Raw genomic sequence first — 19,715 nt, 5'->3', positions numbered from 1 at the left:
CTTCACGTTGCAGTTCTTCACCATTTGCCACCTTAACTCTAAGTTGACCAGACCCATCTATAGGTAGTTTATTCTTTGTCACCAAGGAGGGATCCAAGAAGTTGTGAGTACTTCCTGAATCCACCAAAATGGCCACCATGGAGGTACCAATTTTTCCCATCAATCTCATTGTACTAGGGCATGGGGTTCCAGTTAAAGCATTTAATGAAATTTTTGGGTTAATCTCAATAACTTGGGCAGGAGCATTATCAGTTAAGTCATTTGAATCATAAAACACATCCTCTCCCTTATCATTCTGATGGTCATCCGTAGCATGCATAAAATAGATTTTAGGGGACTTACAAATATGTGAGGGGTTCCACTTTTCTTCACAATGGAAACACAGCCCCTTCTTCCTTTTTTCATCCATCTGCATTGGATACACTTTCTTTGGTGAGTTTGCTGGTTTGATGGTTCGAATGTCCCCTGAATACTGATTTTGGCTCCTAGTAATTTGTAATGAACTGCTTTTATCTCCCCATGGTTTCACTGCTCTCCTGGAACTAAGCAGATATTCTTCCTAGATTCTTGCAAGGCCAAACACTGCATTTAAGTTGATGGGATTCAACAATCGAAGAGGAAGCCTAATCTCATCCTCGAGACTAGTGAGAAAACAGCTCAACTTGTGAGAATTTGGCAGCCCCTTCAGTCAGTTTGAGAGTGCTTCAAACTACCCTTTGTAGGCAGCAACCGTGGTTGTTTGCTTGAGTCGTGTGATGGCCTCCATGGGGTCATCATAGGCTGTAGGTCCAAACTGGAGTAGCAAAGCTTGTGTGAATGTTTGCCAGCAATTAAATTGCTCTGTATCAGCTGCATCCTGGTACCAGATGAGAGCCTCCCCATTCATGTGGTAGGAAGCTATGAGAAATCTATGGGCAAGGAGTGTTTGGTGAAATTCAAAGCAATGGGAATCCTTGAAGATCCAACCTGCTGGATCCTGTCCATCGAAATGTGGAAACTCCAATTTCATACCCCTGGGCAAGGGTATTCGATTTTGCTGGTGTTCTTATTCAGCTTTAGCACAAGGTTCACGGTGTGCTAGCTAAGTTTGGATCTGGTTCTGGGTAACAAGAATAGTCCTCATCATGTCATTCATTTGTTGCATCTGCTTTCTTAATTCCAGTATGCTTTGGTCGTGATTAGCCAGCATTTCTTGTTGTTGTTTGCTAGATCTTGTGTGCTCTGTGTAATAGCCCACAAGAAATTCACCGCTCGAATTTCTACTGACCTTAGGAACCTCGTGAAAACCCTATAAGTTTTTACGAATCAACCAATCGCTCAATTTGTCATCATAATTAGTGTTATCACTCACTATGGTGCTACATTTATGAGTTTAATTATTTGAGGTGGTTAGAAGTGTCAAAATGCATTATGGTCTACGCCATTAGACTCAGTGGATTATTTAGGATTTATGACGCAATAGCCTATTTTCATAATTCCGGACAAAACGTCTGTTGGAAATTGTGAAATTATTTTTAGGGGCACTCCGGGGTTGAATTTATGTAAACGATTTTCACTATAAGTTAATATAAATATTTAGAATGTTTCATTACTAAGTTTATTATGCTTTTTTTTAGAGTGAATAGTAACCTCGATAAGCGCACCTAGTACAGTGATTTCAAAATCACAGTGTGGAATGTCCAAATTAGGTTAGTGAAGTTTTATTTGGACACTTGGCAAGATCTTAGCGACAAATAGTGAATGGTATTAGACACTTGGCACAAAAAGGAACCATTAGATAGATTGGTGAAGGAAATCAATGTGTGAGATCATGCCACCTTAGCAAAATTTTGTTTCATCTGTTCAGCCAGATTGTGCCAGACCAAGGAAGGTTTCAATCCTAAAAAAACCCTAAATGGTTAGAAACCAATTGCAACCCCAAAAGCTTGATTGAAACTGAAACCCTAAACGGTTTCCCCAAACCCTAAAGTTGGCATCCAAACCCTTTCTAACCCGATTTCTAGCATTGTTTTTAATCACTTGATTAAATCACTTCCACATGCTATTAATTAATAAAATTCTTATTATGACATCATTATTCAACCTTCTAAACCTTGGAAATTTGATTGGGCCAATAAAAATTAGTTTTGGGCTTGATAGCATCTCAAACCCGAACCAAACCCTCTTTAAACCCCCAATTGAAGCCCACTTAGTTGGGGCCCACCAAGGCCCACGAAATTGGCCACCTTGGCAAAGTTTCTTGGAGAAGTTTGCTCCTCCACATGGCAGACCATCCACTGCCATTGGCTGCACCCAATAGTGTCATGATGTGAAAGAGAAATCCACTCCATCAACCTCCATCTCTCACAGCTGCTGCAGACAGTCCATGCCTCTCACTATTCTCTACTTTATGTCATATAGGCAACTCCAATCAAGGGTCATTCAAGCCCACAACTTCCCCCTCCAGGAGTCTAAAGCCGTGCAAGGCACATTTCGTTCCATTGTATCTCTTCTTCACCCCGTTCTTAGAGAGAAAACCCAAAAGAGCTCTCACGGGTAGATTTCTGGGTCTTTTTACATGGCTATTTTTTACCCTTTGTAAGTATTTGAGCGGGATGATTCCTTCACATAAGTTGTTCTTCTTTGAGTTTAGTTTCTGTGGATATCTTATTAGTCTCATTCCATGCTCATTTGATTGGTCAAAAGTATTGTTAACCATGGAAAGGTCATTCTAGGAGTAAAACTGGAGAGTATGTTACGTTTTGGAACTTTTGACCAAGCTAATGGACATATCTTGGTCCAAACATTTTATGGAGTGTTGTTATCTTATGTTTGGGAATGTGCATTGAGGTTTTATTGCATGACTAAAGCTTTTGATGATAGATTTCTTTAGATTTAGAAACTTAAAAACTGGAAGTGGAAAAATAGTTTTTGTTTTGTGAAAGTTATAATATTTCGTGGTTTAATCTTATTCCAGAGGCTTTGATATTTTTATATGATGATCCTAAGCCTCTTATATACATGTTAGGATGTTATTTCGAAGATATTTAGTATTATTTTTAAAGATAGAAGTTTCTATGCAAGAGGATTTTGGTTAGGCCTAAGAATTTGATGTTTCTGAGTTAGATGCATCTTTTATTGAATTTTAGCCATGTGATTTTAAGTTTGATTGTTGGATCTTCTTTAGGACACATTGTTAAACCATGTACTATTTTATTTTGAATATCACATGTCTTTAAGCAATGGATCAAGAGATTAATCAAAGTTAGTTGAGAGAAAGTTTCTGTTTTGGACTAAGTTTAAAACCAAGAACTTCAAGTGTTGCTTTGTGATTTTTGGTGACTTTGTTTGATGATTTAAAGCATGTTTGATCTTAGGATGATGTTATGAATATGTTAGAAGTAAGATTTTACTATTTTTGGAATTCTTGGAGATGTTTTTATTAAGGTCAAAACTTGTGATTGAAAAGTTTACTTTTGTTAAAACGTTTGCGTCTTTTTACAAAAAGTTTGGTGTTGATGATTATATTTTTCTTAATGGATATTTTAAGTGTGTTTTTAAACTTAGAATAGGAAGATCTTTGTTACAAAATTTTGGTTTAATTATGAGTTTTGAATTTTGAAAGAATTGAACCAAAATCAAAAGAAATGGCCTATGTAGGTTTCGGCCATAGTGAGTTTTCCATAGTAGTGAATGGTTTTAAATTTTCTGAGTTGATATTTGAGGTTAGGATAAAATTTATATGAGGAATGTAAATTTTGGTAACTTTTGGAGTTAGGATGTGAAATACTTAAGTTAGCGGTAAATTGATAATTTTCTCACATGTAAAGGGTAAAATGGTAATTTTAATCTAAGTTGCCTCTTTTCACTTTTGTAATTGTTATTAATTAATTTCTAACTTTTAGAATACCCTCTTACAGTTCCTCGTGTTTCACGCTTATTATCGTAGAACGCGACTATCGAAGTAAGTTAGCTCTTAACTTACTATCAGGTTACTGTATATGTGTGATGGGCAAGGAAACTACAATTTATGTTCGTATGTTGTTTTATATGCCATGCCGTGATATGTCATCCTATGTTTATCTTTTACACGAATTATTCTTGTCACAAAATACTTATCTGTTACATAATATATTCTGTCTCATGTTACATCTGTTGCAAGTACGTCACATTATGTATGCCATCCATTACATGTATGTCATGGTCACATGTTATGTCATGTTATGAAATATTGTTTGTTACATGTTATTCCATGTTACAAAATTTTGTCTGTTACAAGCATGTCATGTTATGAAATGTTGTCTGTTTCATTCATGTCTTGACATATGTCATGTTTGTCGTCTTTCGTTCATGTCACGTATGCTACGTCAAGATTTTTGTCTTTTCGTAATCATGTCATCTCGTCTCGAATACAATTTGTGTACCTCAAGAACAATCTTGTTTAGTTATTCATTTCAATCAAGACACTAAGCGTTAGGATAGGGTAATATCCTAGTGGAATTCCTTTATTCATGTGGAGTGTCTAAATAGGTGTGAAATTTTCTGGGTTGACGAAGTACAGTCAACAAGTTGAGAATGGGGCCTAACTAGTTGGTCACCTGAGCACGCCAGACACTAACACCGATGAAGCCACTTTATTTTTTGTGTGTCCACAGCAAGTGTGGCACAAATAAATCATGTGGCCACAACAACTGTGGAGTATGAAGTATAGAGCCACAACAACTGTGGAGCATACACTACGTGAGACACAACAATTGTAACACGTAGAATACGTGGGACCACAAAAATTGTGGAGTACGTATTAACACACTCACAACTGGTATAGACACTTGTATTGTGATGTGGTAATCGGCAGGGACACAAGGCTCAAGGGGACCTGTGTAGCACCCGTATAGTCACTTTTTAATTAAGTCTACTGAGCAAGATTCCAAGTTCATATATTTCACGTTCAAGTCATGTTTCATGTTATGTTATGTTCAAGTTGACGTTCATGTCAAGTTTCAAGTTTGTGTCACATCAAGCTAAGTTTTAGTTTCAGTTTCAGTTCAAGTTATGTCAGCTCATGCCATGTTATGTCAAGTCATGTTATGCTTATTATTTCATGCCATGTAATGTCAAGTCATGTTATGCTTATTATTTCATGACATGTTATGTCATGTTTACTATTGACTTTGATTGTACATTCATGTCTTTATTGTCATGCATGAATCATTAACTTGTGTGAAGGTTTTTTTGTTAACTTGCTGAGATTTGTAATCAAATCTCACTGTGGTAGTCCTAACTACCAATCCCTCCGAATGGTAGAGATCTTGTTACAGGATCTAAAAGAGAACCGGGAATTGACCAACTTGAAACGGTCAACTAAGCAATGGTGCAACTTAGATGTAGTTGCCTTAGGTTACTACTTGTATTTTGTGGAGTTCAATTTTCAGCACTCTTTTGTTCACAACCATTTTAGACTAGTATTGTAATCTCAGTTGTTTAGTATATCTTTATGTATGAAGTATGTTTTAAGTATTTGAGATATTATAAGTTTGTTGCATAGTATTGCTAAAAAAAAATAAAAAATTATCCGATGCGAATATTGCATAATGCTAGATGCATGTTAGGAACATTGCATCTTATATGTCATGAACGGGGACAGGTAACCTCGTGTTGCATGTCTCGACACTTCAGATGTCCGTCCGATCCCAAGCGGAATCTGGGGGCGTCACACTCTGCCATGATGAGCGTAGGCTCTAGATACCAATTGTAAGGGTTCTTTGAGTTTGTGTATGGATTTCTGGTTTAATGGAAGGTGTTTTTAGGTTGAGTTGGAATTCTGTGGAATGGAAAGAACAAAATCAACAGAAAAATGTAATAGAAGAGACGGAAATGCAGGTGTTTGATAAAAAGCAACTGAGAAATGCAAGTTGCCACAGGGTTCTTCGAGGGCCCCTTAACCTCCAAATTCAATAGCCAATTCTTCAAGTTTCCAGATGATTATTCTCTGCCATTTCTTGCGTACATATTGCAGCACTACTAACCAACTGGTCAAATGGCAGTGATACACGTGTAACTACATAACAAAATGTAAAATAGAAAGTGATTAAATTCAAGTACATAAACGACAAGGACTTAATAATAAACGAAAGCATAACAAGTAAAAGCATCATGTAGTCATTCATCTTCTGAGCCTCCCAACGCTGCATTCCTTGCTTATTGAAACGGTGCACATTGATCTTCCTTCATACGGTACGTTTCGAGTTCCATGCCATAACCCTAGTTCCCTTCTCTTCGACAGTTCATCTTCACTTCAGCTACTTCACTCTTGTTCCTTCCAACTACGGAGACTCTCTGGTACTCCTCTGGGCCATCCCATAGAGCCCGTAACAAAGGCCTCCAAAATTTTTAATAGTTCCACTCTAGTCTTCTTCTTCTTCTTCTTCTAATCTATCATAGGATATTTCCATATTTACTTTGTAAAGTTGCAGGTCCTAACCTTCTTGTTTATGCCATGAACCAATTATTGGGTAATAGGCTATGATTTTTCAATAAAGCTTCTTACTCTCTGGAAATCAAATTCCGAAAATGTGGAGATAATCTGTTGACCAAAACCTTAATGAATGTCTTGTGCACCACTGTAAAATCGGCATGTTTGAAAAAAGTTTCCATCCAAAAATTCTCATCTCATCTCATTTCATTCTTAAACATCACTCAAACACAAACGTTCAAACCAATCATTACAATTTTTTCAAACTTTTAAACAAAAAATAAAAAAGCAATTTAACTTTTCAAATCCCCAAACAAAAATAATATTAAAAAATTGTATTATAACAATATTTTAACTTTATAATATTCTTTATTCAAATTTTTCTCTCATTTCCCAAAACCTTATAAAACAACTCAAACTATCTTATTATTATTCATAAACTATTTTACTACTATTCACAAAATTCTCATCTCATCTCACTCCCCAAGCTTGTTCATTTGGGAATGCAAATCATCTCATCTCACATCATTCAAACACAAACAATTTTCAATTTCAAATCTTTAACTTGTTCATCTAGTCATTATCTAATCAACTTTTTCAAATCTCTCAACAAAATACAAAGAAAAAAAAAATTCATTTTTTTTAAAATTCCAAAACAAAAATAATATTATAAAAATATTTTAACTTTATAATATTTTTATTCAACTTTTTCTCTCTTCTCCCATGTAAAACTCAATAAAATATCTTAATTTAAATTATTTCAATATTATTCACAAATTATTTCACTATTATTCACAGTTTCAAAACTATAATGGAAAGACGAAGTTCAAATGAAATTACTTTACTTTTAGAGTGATCGCTGGGCTTGAAGCCTAGACAAAATTTATTTTTTTTTATTTTTTCTTTTCACATTTTTTTAACATCTTTAAATATTTTTAAAAAATAAAAAAATATAAATACACTAATAGTTACTTTTTTAATCAGTAAATAAAAAAAATTAAAAAATAAATAAATATATGAACCGTCAAAATAAAAAGATAAAATAAGAAAACATTTTAACATTATTCTTCTTTTTAATTACCTCAACATGAATAAATTGCTTTCTTTTTAATTAATCCACGTGGAAGAATCTTCCACTTCCACTTTCCACTTTCCACGAACTTGCCTTGTTTTTAATTTAATTCCAACCGACCAACTACACTCCCTCACTTCGAAAGCCAATCCTTTCTCCTTTTCAGTAAACTACGTTTAGGCCAGGTTACGAATTTTAATGACATTCGTACAATTAATTTATTGCTGACCACGTTCATCGCCCCCATTTCTAAAGCCAGCTAATCTTTACAATTGTATCGGAGACCGTATAAATACTCTAAACCCCACCTTCCCCCACATTCAGATTTTTTTTCCCTTAGCTGGTTGCTGGGCTTTCTGAGTTTGTTTCCAGAGCTTTCATTTCCATGATATAAATTAACTTTTCAGCCATGGTTGAGCTTCAGTTAAGCAACAGGAGGACCATGGCTAGAACCCCAGCTTCCAAGAGAAAGGCACAATGCTTTACTGGAGAAAAAAAAAAAAACACGGTCCGGTACTTTTGGTTTTAGGGGCTGCGCAGGTGTGGCGTTTCCTTCTACACTACTCTCGTGTGTCGTTCACGGGAAAGGTTTCTGTAGGCTGCGTTCTTGCTTTTTAGGCAAACCGTAGCATCGCCCGGAGCTGACATGGCTGCATGGCATTTGAGTAATGAAGTTAATTATATAGCCTTTTTTCGACCTGTATTATCATCAATATTCCTTAGCCTTTTCTTCTTCTTCTTTTATTTTTCCTTTCTTCATTATTAATGTGGGAATAAATTAAATAAGGGAAATGATCCACGCATTTGTGCAATCTTCATTGTAAACTCTGGCATCTAACATCAGACGTTCTTCCTTTCAAGATCAGGATATATATTTGTTTTTGGTATCTTATGTATATCGGACTTCTTGTTCAGTTGGAGATTTGCGGCGATTCAATGGAAGAGCTAGCAGGGATACTTGTAGTTATAAACAGGCACGGTACCTCTCCCTTCTCTTTTAAGAGGTTGTGTACGTGTGCATGTGTGTGTGAGATTTGCAAAAATTTATTATACAAAAAATATATTGATTGTAAAATAATAAAGAAACGTATGGGGGAGGTCGCTGGGACGAGTTCTATTTTAGGCACGCATCAAAATAATTAAGCTTATAATTTCTTGATAAGCTTGGCTTCTTGTCACTACAAAAACCCAGCGGCCTTTTATTTCAGTCAAAAGCACAGCTTTTAAAACAGAGAGATAAGACTACCACCAGATCACCGTTGGTACTCATGTATACACACACACACACACACAAAATAAGCCGCGGCCATGGATCAGCTGATGCTTTAGGCTAGTGCTCCACATAATTCAGACTCGACCGCCTCCCCAGCGATGTTGAGCACTACGGCCATCATGTCTGTTGGCTGGTGGACTATCTCCATCAGATGGAGAACCATGATCAGAACCCCGGATTTTATGATCATTGAACTCTCTGTAGTATCTTGTCTTTAGTTCTGCAACAACAAACAAACTATATATGGTTATTCAATACTTTTAACTAAGAAAAAGTAGATTGAAAGACTCTTAAGCTTTCGTATATGGTAACTGAAAATGACACAAACTGGCTGGGATGTTTGTTCTGGCTTCCAATGGAGCCAATTCATTCGAAATTAATAATAGGAAAATGAAGATCAGGAACATAGAGGGCCTCATGTGAACCATGTAGCTGCTACTCATGATCAAAGTCCTCATCTCTGAATTAATAGATCAGACTAGATATGGAGATTTAGGGCCAATTATATAGCAATATCTACGAATAGGCAGACCATATAATTGGTCAAAAGATGGATCCATATATTTTTCGAGTAGGAAGTTATATGTATTTCTGATTGGGAATTAATTACATAATTTTGGTTAATGGGTTAGTACAGAAATTACAAGTGGCTAAACTTTGAGTGGAATACTGTCCCTGCACATGAAATTATGATTATTGACTGGAAAGAATAAATACCAAGGGTAAAATAACATGATCATGATGATCAGCATTGAATATTTGACTGCACTTTCCATGATAGACAACAAAAAAAGGTGGGAATTTGACATGGAATCAACTCAAACCTCTATGAAAACAAAGGGAAATTCATGTTGACGCTCAGTTATTTATTTATTTATTTTAAATAATGGGTGGATCATTTCGTATCCCACTTCCCAACAAAAAAAATGTTTTTTCAATGAACCAATCGAAAATATTCGTATTTCAATTATAGTTACGCCAAACCCAATATCTCTGATCCATCCTTCAAATTCAATATTGGCCTTTGCACCCATGGTGAATCCATCATGTTCAAGATCACTCACCCGTGATCAATTATCATTTTTTTTCTAACTTCAACGCCAAAACCGATCCAATACAATCCAAGAAGAATTTTAGAAAATGTGAAGGAGTCCTCCGGTCCACACGGCTAGGTGAATGACCAAGAATTCTAGTCCGGTCACACCACATTATGTGCTTCCATCGCCCATCAACCCCTCAAGAACGCACCAAATTTTCTAAGCGAGCAAACAGAAATTTAGCATATACAAGATGGTACTAACTAGAGTTCTTGAGAAAAAGTACAATACATGAAGACCTCAAAAGTAGCATAATCTATGCGCTGTCTAAGCAATCATAAATTTCATTCCACATTGTTATTCAAGAGCAGTGCTAATTGCAAGGACAAGGGTACGGGTTAAAACACAGAATTGTCTAAAATGGATGAACGGACAGTCTATCCATTAATTTAGCATATTTCGTGTTTGAGCCTGCACTCGCTTGTGTCCCAATCAATTTCATTCAATAAAGCATGATTCATATATAGCTCAACAAAAGATATGGTTTGGAGCCACTCTTACTTTGTAAAATCTTAGTTATTCCTCGATATTTATTACATTAACTAAGAGAACACACATCAAGTTTAACACACTCCATGAAAAATCTAATGAATAATGGAAAATATGGTTTGTGTAATTGCAAGTGCAATCAATAAGACAGCCGCCAGAAATGAAAGCAAGGCCCAAGGACTGTTGAAATAACCCCGCCTTCATTTTGCCATCATACATTCCTGTGTCTCCTGCAATGCATGTTCACATCCATGGAAGTTCTAGCATAAATGGACTTTGTGGTTGAAAAATTGATATTGTCACAAAGCTTGTTAACCATGGTGGAAATAACTTCATCATCACCCAAATAATTTTGGATAATTCCACTTCGATGGAGTAATTCAACATCCTTTGGAGTGTTAATGAGATCATCCATGAAACGCACATAGTTGCTGACGTAATTAAAACCATTGTCACGATCACAATATTGCTCATATGCAATTAGATTTCGTAAGTAAGTCTTTGTTTGATCTCCTATGCTCAAAGGTGAAATCTCCATTAGCCCATTGTTGAACTTTATGGAAAACATGTCACATTTATCTGTCTTCTTGAATCTGATTCTAGCTTCTGCAAGCTCTGTGGTGCCATGTATGTTCCAGTCTTCAATCTCTCTAAGAGCAAGTAGACACTTAAATTTCGCTTTAAATTTTTTTGCCTTGTTGAATTCGACTCTAGCCTCATGAATCTCTTTGCCGTAAGGTACTGACTTCCAATTTTCAATCTTGTCAAGACAAAGTAGACGCTTAAATTTATCTACTATTTTTAATTCGACTCCATCCATTTGCGTCCCTATTTCACACGGTTTTGACTTCCGGTCTTCATTCCTATTTCGATCATGTAGATCCTAAAATTTCTTTGCCATGTTGAATTCAATTCTAGCCTCTTGAAGTTCAATGGCATAAGGTATTGTTATCCAGCAGTCAATCTCATATATATCATCCTTAAATTTCTTTGCCATAATGAATTCAACTCCAGCCTCCTGAAACTCTGAGCCATATGGAATTGATTCCTAGTCTTCAATCTCTGCCATATTGACTTGGAATCCAGGTTTCTGAAATTCGCTAGTGTAAGAAATTGCCTTCCTCATATTTCCCATTTTTGCAAGTAATGGAATGATAGCTTCACGAATCAGATCAAAAAAGGCGCTTAAATATCTTTGCATTCTTGAGTTTGACTCCTACCTCTTGACATTCTCTGGCATGATCTATTTCCATATCAAGTAATGAAATACAAATGGTTGTATGTATGAGACCAAGGAGATGCTCAAACTCTACGTTCTTGAATCTAAACCCGACCATCAAATGTTGTCATACCATGTCTAGCAGTGAAGGGGTGAGAGCTTCATGTGCCAAACAAAGTAGATGCCTAATCTTTTCGGTTGAATTATAACTTGACACCTCAACATTCAATTCAAATGGTAAAATGCCAGATAAAAAATTGAGGGCAAGATCATTAAGTCGTCTCAAGAGAATCTTAGTTGTGGAGGTTGAGCTTTCAAGAGTAATTCCATCTTTCTCCTCATCAATATCGATAACGTGTTCCCCTAAATTTTTGGATCTGTTATGAAGTAGTGTGTTGTTACTCTGACTCATCCCAAACAATTTAGCTAGAACAAAGAATGGAAGTTGATTTTCAAATAACAGTAGATCACGAGCTATTCTAGGAAGCATCCACTTCATTTTAAAGATTGGGTCATCTTGACAATCTCCTGCTTTGCAATATAATTCATACTTCTGGAACAACTCAATAATGAAACACCCATCAAGTAGCATCATTTCTACAAAATCATCTGAGGTCTGGCTAATGTGTTCTCCACAACATTTAAGAGCTCTTTCTTTCTTTTAAGCATTTGTTCTAGATAGCACAATTTATGCTCTTTCATAAACCCCTGGCCAACTTTGTTATGGTCGTTGTAACTTGTAAGGACCAATGGCAAGCAGCACGGGCTTGTAAGCCTTCTTGTTCACGTTACGTAACCGCTCATGCACTTTATATATACAATGCAGTTTAGTAATTTGAGTCAAACCAAGAAGCTTTCTCTCAATTGCCTCAATACGAGTGGAGAGTCTATCCGAGCTCATATTGTAGAGAAGCAGTACAAGTATCTATTCCTAATACAAAGCATATAAATTCTCAATAATTTTAACTGAAATTTCAAATAGAAAAAAATGCAAGCTTTTTAATTGTTAATACGAATAGAGAGATCAGAACATATATTCTCGGACAATAGTACAAATTTGTGCTCTAAGTAATTGTACCTCTCTTCTTTGGGAAGAGAGGTCGTTTAGTTCTATTTTAACAGAGCGCTTTCTCTATTGTCAGGAGAAAGTTTATAGACGTTAAGACAAGGTCCATCACAAATACATTTGTAGGCGGGGGGAGCCCCTAATAGATGAGTAGTTTGACTGATAATCTGGGTTTTTCAGGTATTGATTAGTCACAGCTATGATTTTGATTTTATTGAATGAAATGAAGTCTATTTCTAACAAAAGAAAGTGTCACTAATTTTATATTATTTTCTATTAAAATATTACATGTACCGACTAAGACAAAGGAAGCTTTCCACTAAATTAGATTGGAGGATTCTATAAGATTATCTTCTGTCATTAAGGAGGATGTACGAAACATATGATTTTTTAATAGGATTAATGTAAGGCCCCATTGGTTTCACAAATCTTTCAACCCATCTTATCTCAACATTCAAGTAACATTCAAACACAAACACTTCTTAATTTCAAATTGTCAAATTTTCAAATTTTTTATCTAATCATTACAATTTTTTCAAATTTCCAACCAAAACATAAAAACAATTCAAAATTTACAAATCTCAAAACAAAAATTATATTAAAAAATTATATTCTAACCATTTTTAACTTCATAATTTTTTATTCAGTTTTTCTCTCTCATTTCTCAAAATCTCACAAAACATCTTAATTCAAACTACTATTCACATATTTCTCATATTATCTCATCTAATCTGTGCAACCAAACGAGGCTTAGTGGTCTGAAGAATTTCTTCCATTCCACTGCTGTAATAGGTGCTAAAGCTAGAAATCATGCATCCGTTTATTTTGGAGTTTATTCCTTTCCATTTATTTGTTTAGACGTGACTACTGGGCGGGTGAGACTTTCAAAATCGCTAAAGTAGCTTAACTGATTGGAAATACTGTGCCATTCCTTTTCGTAGAGGAAAGCACCTAGATTGGGTGGAAAAGCATTAGTGGAGTGCCTTACTATCAAGAGCTTCCATTCACCAACATGGAAGACTATATGCAAATTCTGCTCATAATTCAACAATAATTCGAGAGTAGGGGTGTTCATCCAAGTTTTGACCCAGGAACCTGGGTATACCCAGATCGGAACCCTGGTGGATCCGGTTTTTGAAACTCGAAAATTCGGGTTCCGGGTTTTACCTAGATTTTTTTTTTACTAGGAAAAGCCTTTATTTTATTAAAAATATTTGTGTTCTAAAAGCTCAATTAGCAAAGCACAAAATTTCAAACCATAATTATTTTTTATTCAAAAGCCTTTATTTTTTTAAAAAGTTTTTTAAAAGAAGTCAAGTTGGAATGCATAATGTGTTCTAAATACTAAATGCATAAATTCATCCATGCATGCATCACAATTCAATCCATTACATATTACATTATTTGATATTTATACATTACATTACAATATACAAAATTGCAATATATGAATTGCAAAATCAGTAACATGTCCATCAATGATTTAATCTCCACACCAAATAGCAACTTCAAGTAATTTGACTAAGAGATCCTGCAAAACACACAGTTTTGAACAATGATTATATACAAGGATTAAGACAAATTCCACTTAATAAATTAAAGATTAAGATGAGAATGGATTCTTTTTTTTTTCCAAATACACCCACACTAACAAATATTTTGTAGAGTTTTCATTCAAATACATATCCATAGCCGCTTCTCTTAGCAAAATTAATAAACAAGTACATAAAACCGAGTAGTACTCAATTATCAAAAAGCTACACATTGTCTCTGTCCTCACTCGCTTAACAATATGAATATCAAAATGCTTAATACAGTAGTACTTATGCAAGTACGTACTCAACTTTGTTTCATTGAAGCATGCAACAAAACCTGACTGATGCACACCATCTTTGTTTCATTGAAGCATGCAATTTCAAACATTTTTTTTCAAGTATTTTTATACAAACTATAGTTCAAATAGTTGGTGTAGTACCATGACCCTGAAGAAATTGTTGTTGATCCCAAAAGTTGCCCTCAAAGTGGATATTTAACTAGAAGAATAAATGCATGAGGTTGAAACCTGTAATAGATATTCACAATTAAATATAGAAACGTGATTAGAGGACTAGCTGCTTCACCAAAGATAATGAATCAGCTTGACGGAAACATGAAGCTTTAAAAAATGTAAGTCAATGTAGATCTTCCCACCTAAACAGAACTACCCGGTCAATGAACCAGAACATGCAATGGGAATGGATCACGAGCGGAAGGCTACAACTTCTAAAGTCTGAAACTAGATTGAACCTGGCTTAACTCTCTAAAGTCTTTGCTTTTCCTAAAAATAATTTGGAACCCAAAGGCCCCAATTTTTTTTCTAAACTCCACCTGTTTTTTTTTTTTAAAAGACCTGAGTCCCTAACCCGTACCCGGACCATGTTAGTCCGGGTTTTGCAATTTGGGTTCCAAATCCGTTTTGATCCGGCCGCGGATCCGTTTTGGTTGATAAGGGTTTTGTCATTACTTGTTCTTACTTACAGGTCAAAGATCTATGCTCAACCAATGGATGGTGCATCCCAAAGGTTTAAGCACTCAATAATAACACAGCTTTGCTTCATGAGGTAAACGAATTCTCCATTAGACTACGACAAGGAATAGACACTAGAGTATGGAAACTTACTCTAGATGGCCTTTTTACTTTGAAGTCTACATGGAACTTATTGAGAGACCTTTGTCCCGTCTTTCCTCCTTCCGATTTTATATGGAACAATATGCAATACCCCATAAAAGTAAATATATTTGTTTGGAAACTATGGCATAACAAAATACTACTTGATGATAGAATTCAATAGTGCAGAATGGCTTTAGCATCGAAATGTGTATGTTGCTCTCATGATTCTAGATAGTCTGCATCTCATGTTTTCTCAAGCTATGCTCTAGTTCGCATTGTATGGCAATACACGTCCTAGATGTTGTTTGTGGATGATTGTACTCGCATGACTTGGCTTTATTTGCTAAAACATAAAGATGAAGTTTTTGGTGTGTTTAAGTCATTCCATGCTATGATAAACACCCAATTTTCTGCTAAGGTTCAAGTGTTCCGATTAGACAATGGTGGTGAATATGTTAATCACCACTTTCGGGATTATTTCAAACATCATGGCATTCTTCATGAAACCTCATGCCCCCAAACCCCTCAGCAAAACGATATTGCTGAGTGAAAAAATCGACACGTTCTTGAGACTGCCCGAGCTCTCTTAATCGGTGCCCATGCTCCTTCTCGGTATTGGGCAGATGCTATTACCACTTCCGTGCATCTTCTGAACCGAATGCCCTCTAAAGTGTTGGGTTTTCAAACACCATTACAAGCTCTTGCGGCACATACTCCGCTGCCCACAATCTTGATGCTTCCACCACGTGTGTTTGGGTGCGTTGCTTACGTCCATCTCCATAAGAACCAGCGGACAAAGCTTGATCCATGTGCTCGTCGGTGCTTATTTTTGGGGTATGCTTTTCACCAAAAAGGCTATAGATGCTATGACCCCACTTCTCATCGCACCTATATCTCCATGGATGTCACCATCAAGGAAACCAAAACTTTCTTCCCACCCACTTCTCCTCTTCAAGGGGAGATTGGCCAGGCTTGTCTGAAGCACATGAGGAGCCGATGCAATCAAAAGGTGTTTCTCAAGCTCCTGAGCATCAAACAGTTAATCATCAAGAAGTCAATCCCGAGGCAGTCAATCATGAAGCTGCAGTTTCTTCCCCCTCTGTAGTACCCGAAGACCCAACTCCTGAGAATGATCCTGAGGTAAGCTCTTTGAACGACAATATTATAGAATCTCCTAGTGGTTATGTATTACCTCACAGGCACAATCGTGGCAAACCACCAAGCCGCTACTCACCAGATATTGAAAAAAGAAGATCATTATATCCCATTGTCAACTATGTGTCCACAAAAGGGCTGACCGAACCTCTCAAGACCTTCATGCATGACGTCTCCACCAAGCATGTTCCAACAAGGGTGGAGGAAGCCATGGAAGACCCGAAGTGGACTCAAGCCATCAAAGACGAAATGGAAGCCTTGATGAAAAATAAGACATGGAACCTAGTACCATTACCAAGAGGAAAGAAAACAGTTGGGTGCAAGTGGGTGTTCTCTATCAAATACAAAGCTGATGGTTCTATAGAGAGGTACAAGGCGAGACTTGTGGCAAAAGGGTATACACAAACATATGGTGTAGATTATCAAGAAACTTTCTCACCAGTAGCAAAATTAAATACTGTTCGAGTGTTGTTATCTCTTGCAGCTAACTTAGATTGGCCACTACATCAGTTTGACGTGAAGAACGCCTTTCTTCATGGTGACCTTGAAGAAGAGGTGTATATGGACATTCCTCCAAGCTACTCTGTGACCATGGGAACTAATGAGGTGTGCAAATTGCAGCGAGCTTTGTATGGATTAAAGCAATCGCCGCGGGTGTGGTTTGGGAGATTCAGCTTGGCAATGAAGAAATATGGTTTCAAACAAAGCAACTCAGATCATACCTTATTTCTCAAAAGACAACAGGGCAAGGTAACCACTTTAATTGTCTATGTCGATGGTATGATTATAACAGGAGATGATAGAGAAGAAATATCACGGCTCCAAAGGCAATTGGCTGGTGAATTCGAAATGAAAAATCTAGGTGGGCTCAAGTATTTTTTGGGGATCGAAGTTGCTAGATCAAACGACGGCATCTTTCTATCCCAAAGAAAATATATCCTAGATTTATTATCTGAGGTTGGATTATTGGAGTGCAAACCAGTAAATACCCCGATTGTCCAGAATCACAAGCTTGGGAATTATCCGGACCAGAAACCAGCTGATAAGGGGAGATATCAAAGGTTAGTTGGCAAACTAATTTATTTATCACATACGCGTCCAGATATTGCATATGCCGTGAGTGTGGTGAGTCAATTTATGCATTGTCCGAGTGAGGAACATATGGAGGCGATAACTCAACTACTGAAATACTTGAAGTCGTCTCCAGGGAAAGGGCTCATGTTTTCTAAGAATAATCACTTGGAAGTCGAGGGTTATGCAGATGCAGATTGGGCCGGGAACATCTCAGACAGGAAGTCAACCTCAGGGTATTTTACATTTGTTGGTGGGAACCTTGTGACATGGAGAAGTAAGAAACATGGAGAAGTAAGAAACAGAAAGTAGTGGCACTCTCTAGTGCAAAAGCAGAGTTCCGGGGGATGGCCAAGGGGTTGTGTGAACTCCTTTGGCTGAGAAGGTTGCTAACTGAGATTGGTTTTGTTCCCACATCAGAAATGAGTCTTTTCTGTGATAATAAAGCTGCAATAGATATTTCTCATAATCCAGTTCAGCATGATAGAACTAAACATGTGGAGGTGGATCGGCACTTCATCAAACATAACCTTGAGACAAAGACAATTCGATTCCCATTTGTCAAATCTGAAGACCAGCTAGCAGATATACTTACCAAAGCCGTGTCCAGCAAAGAATTCTGCAACTCACTAGTCAAGTTGTGCATAAGGGATCCATATGCATCAACTTGAGGGGGAGTGTTGGCATGAGTTCTAACATATGGGAAGGTAGGAGGAATTATAGGAAGGGGGATGGAAAATTCTTTCCACACAAGAACGTGATTATAGCAACCTGTTCTGTATAGCCTAAAATAGAAGATTTATTCTAGTTGTATATATTGTAACAACCGATTGTAATTGATTATGAATGAAAGAGTAAATATTCTGACAGGGAGTTGAGAGGGCTAAATTACGTGGTTACACATCAATTCCAGGAAGACAACTATGCTGCGGATTTTTTAGGAACAGGCGGAGAAATGGGGAAAAATGAAATATATGATAGCATTCAAAGATTGCCTTGGTGTTTAAAAGGTATTGTCCGAATGGATTACTTGGGACTTCCTACGTTTTGTTTTTAATTGGTTTAAGTTTTTTGATGTTTTGGTTGCTGGTTTTGGCTGTTTCTAGGCATGCTTAGATTTATTTACTTTTTATAGGCTTGTTTGGTTTCCTTTGGTTTGTTCTTATAGGCTTGTTTTTTATTGGGGTTTTTTTATTTGATTTTCTTGATTGGTTGATTGGTTTGTATTTAGGAACTTTTAGTTCTTATTATAAACTCCTAGATATGTTGGTTGTAATCACGATATTCCTCCGCCATAAGCGAGGGTGTTTTTAATAAATTTGGGACGAAGTTACTAAATTGGGACTACCGGCTCTTCGGTGTAAAAAAAAAAAAAAGAACTTACATATGTAAGCTAGCGCAGAGTCGTTGGTATATAGCTTGTGAACATTACAAAAAATTATCCCTTTACCAATTGTCCTAAAGGCATGCACGATGCGTCTGCCACTCGTGGTATACCTAGCTAGGGCCTATAGGTTATACGTACATAGAAGCACCCAGTAAAAAAAAGACTTATATTAATTCATCATTATAATTTTTTCAAATTTTAACATAAAATGTAATAAACAATTCAACTTTTTTAAATTAAAAAATAATAATAATATTAAAAAATAATATTCTAACAATATTTTATCATCTCAATTCAACTCAACTCAACTCAATTCAATATCCAAACGCAGCTTCGGTAGATCACACGCATACAGCGACAACTCATTCGATCTGTTGTACAAAAAAAAAAAGCAATTTGCTGAAATACATTATTATTAATATAATATTATCTACCATACCCTAAGTGGAACTGCTGATCTCTTAATATTGTTCGATGTGATATTATTTATCAACTCTTAAGTCTATTAAATGAGAATTAATCGAATGGTTGATGAGAATTAATGTGATTATATAAAACTTAAGGCCAAGGATCTGCGGTAAGCCAGGAGACAGTATTAGTACCAAATTAGAAACAATTTGGGCACAGCTAAATTATACTCACGAAAAAATAAACATCGTGGCCTAACCAAGCTGGAAAAAGGAAACCACATTTCCTGTACGGAAAGTTCAAAGCCAAGTCCCAAAAAGGAGCTCATGTGTAAACAGTATCATATTTAGGCACAAACCAACAACAAACTCGCATTA

General features: G+C 36.3%; 1 protein-coding gene across 1 annotated transcript; it reads right to left on the bottom strand.

The window, feature by feature from the left end:
* Window positions 1–10,593: 10,593 nt before the first annotated feature.
* On the bottom strand, window positions 10,594–11,202 carry LOC118348905. The gene has a single exon (XM_035691474.1). It carries the CDS (start codon window positions 11,200–11,202, stop codon window positions 10,594–10,596), a length of 609 nt encoding a protein of 202 aa, XP_035547367.1.
* Window positions 11,203–19,715: the final 8,513 nt, after the last annotated feature.

The sequence above is a fragment of the Juglans regia genome, chromosome 7, assembly GCF_001411555.2.
Source record: "Juglans regia cultivar Chandler chromosome 7, Walnut 2.0, whole genome shotgun sequence".
Lineage (NCBI taxonomy): Eukaryota > Viridiplantae > Streptophyta > Magnoliopsida > Fagales > Juglandaceae > Juglans > Juglans regia.
The sequence above is the reverse complement of the archived record's forward strand: the minus strand, read 5'-3'. Positions and strand labels throughout refer to the sequence as shown.

Coding starts and splice junctions, on each gene's coding strand:
- LOC118348905 (XM_035691474.1), bottom strand. CDS start 11,202: ATGGATGGAGTCGAATTAAAAATAGTAGATAAATTTAAGCGTCTACTT.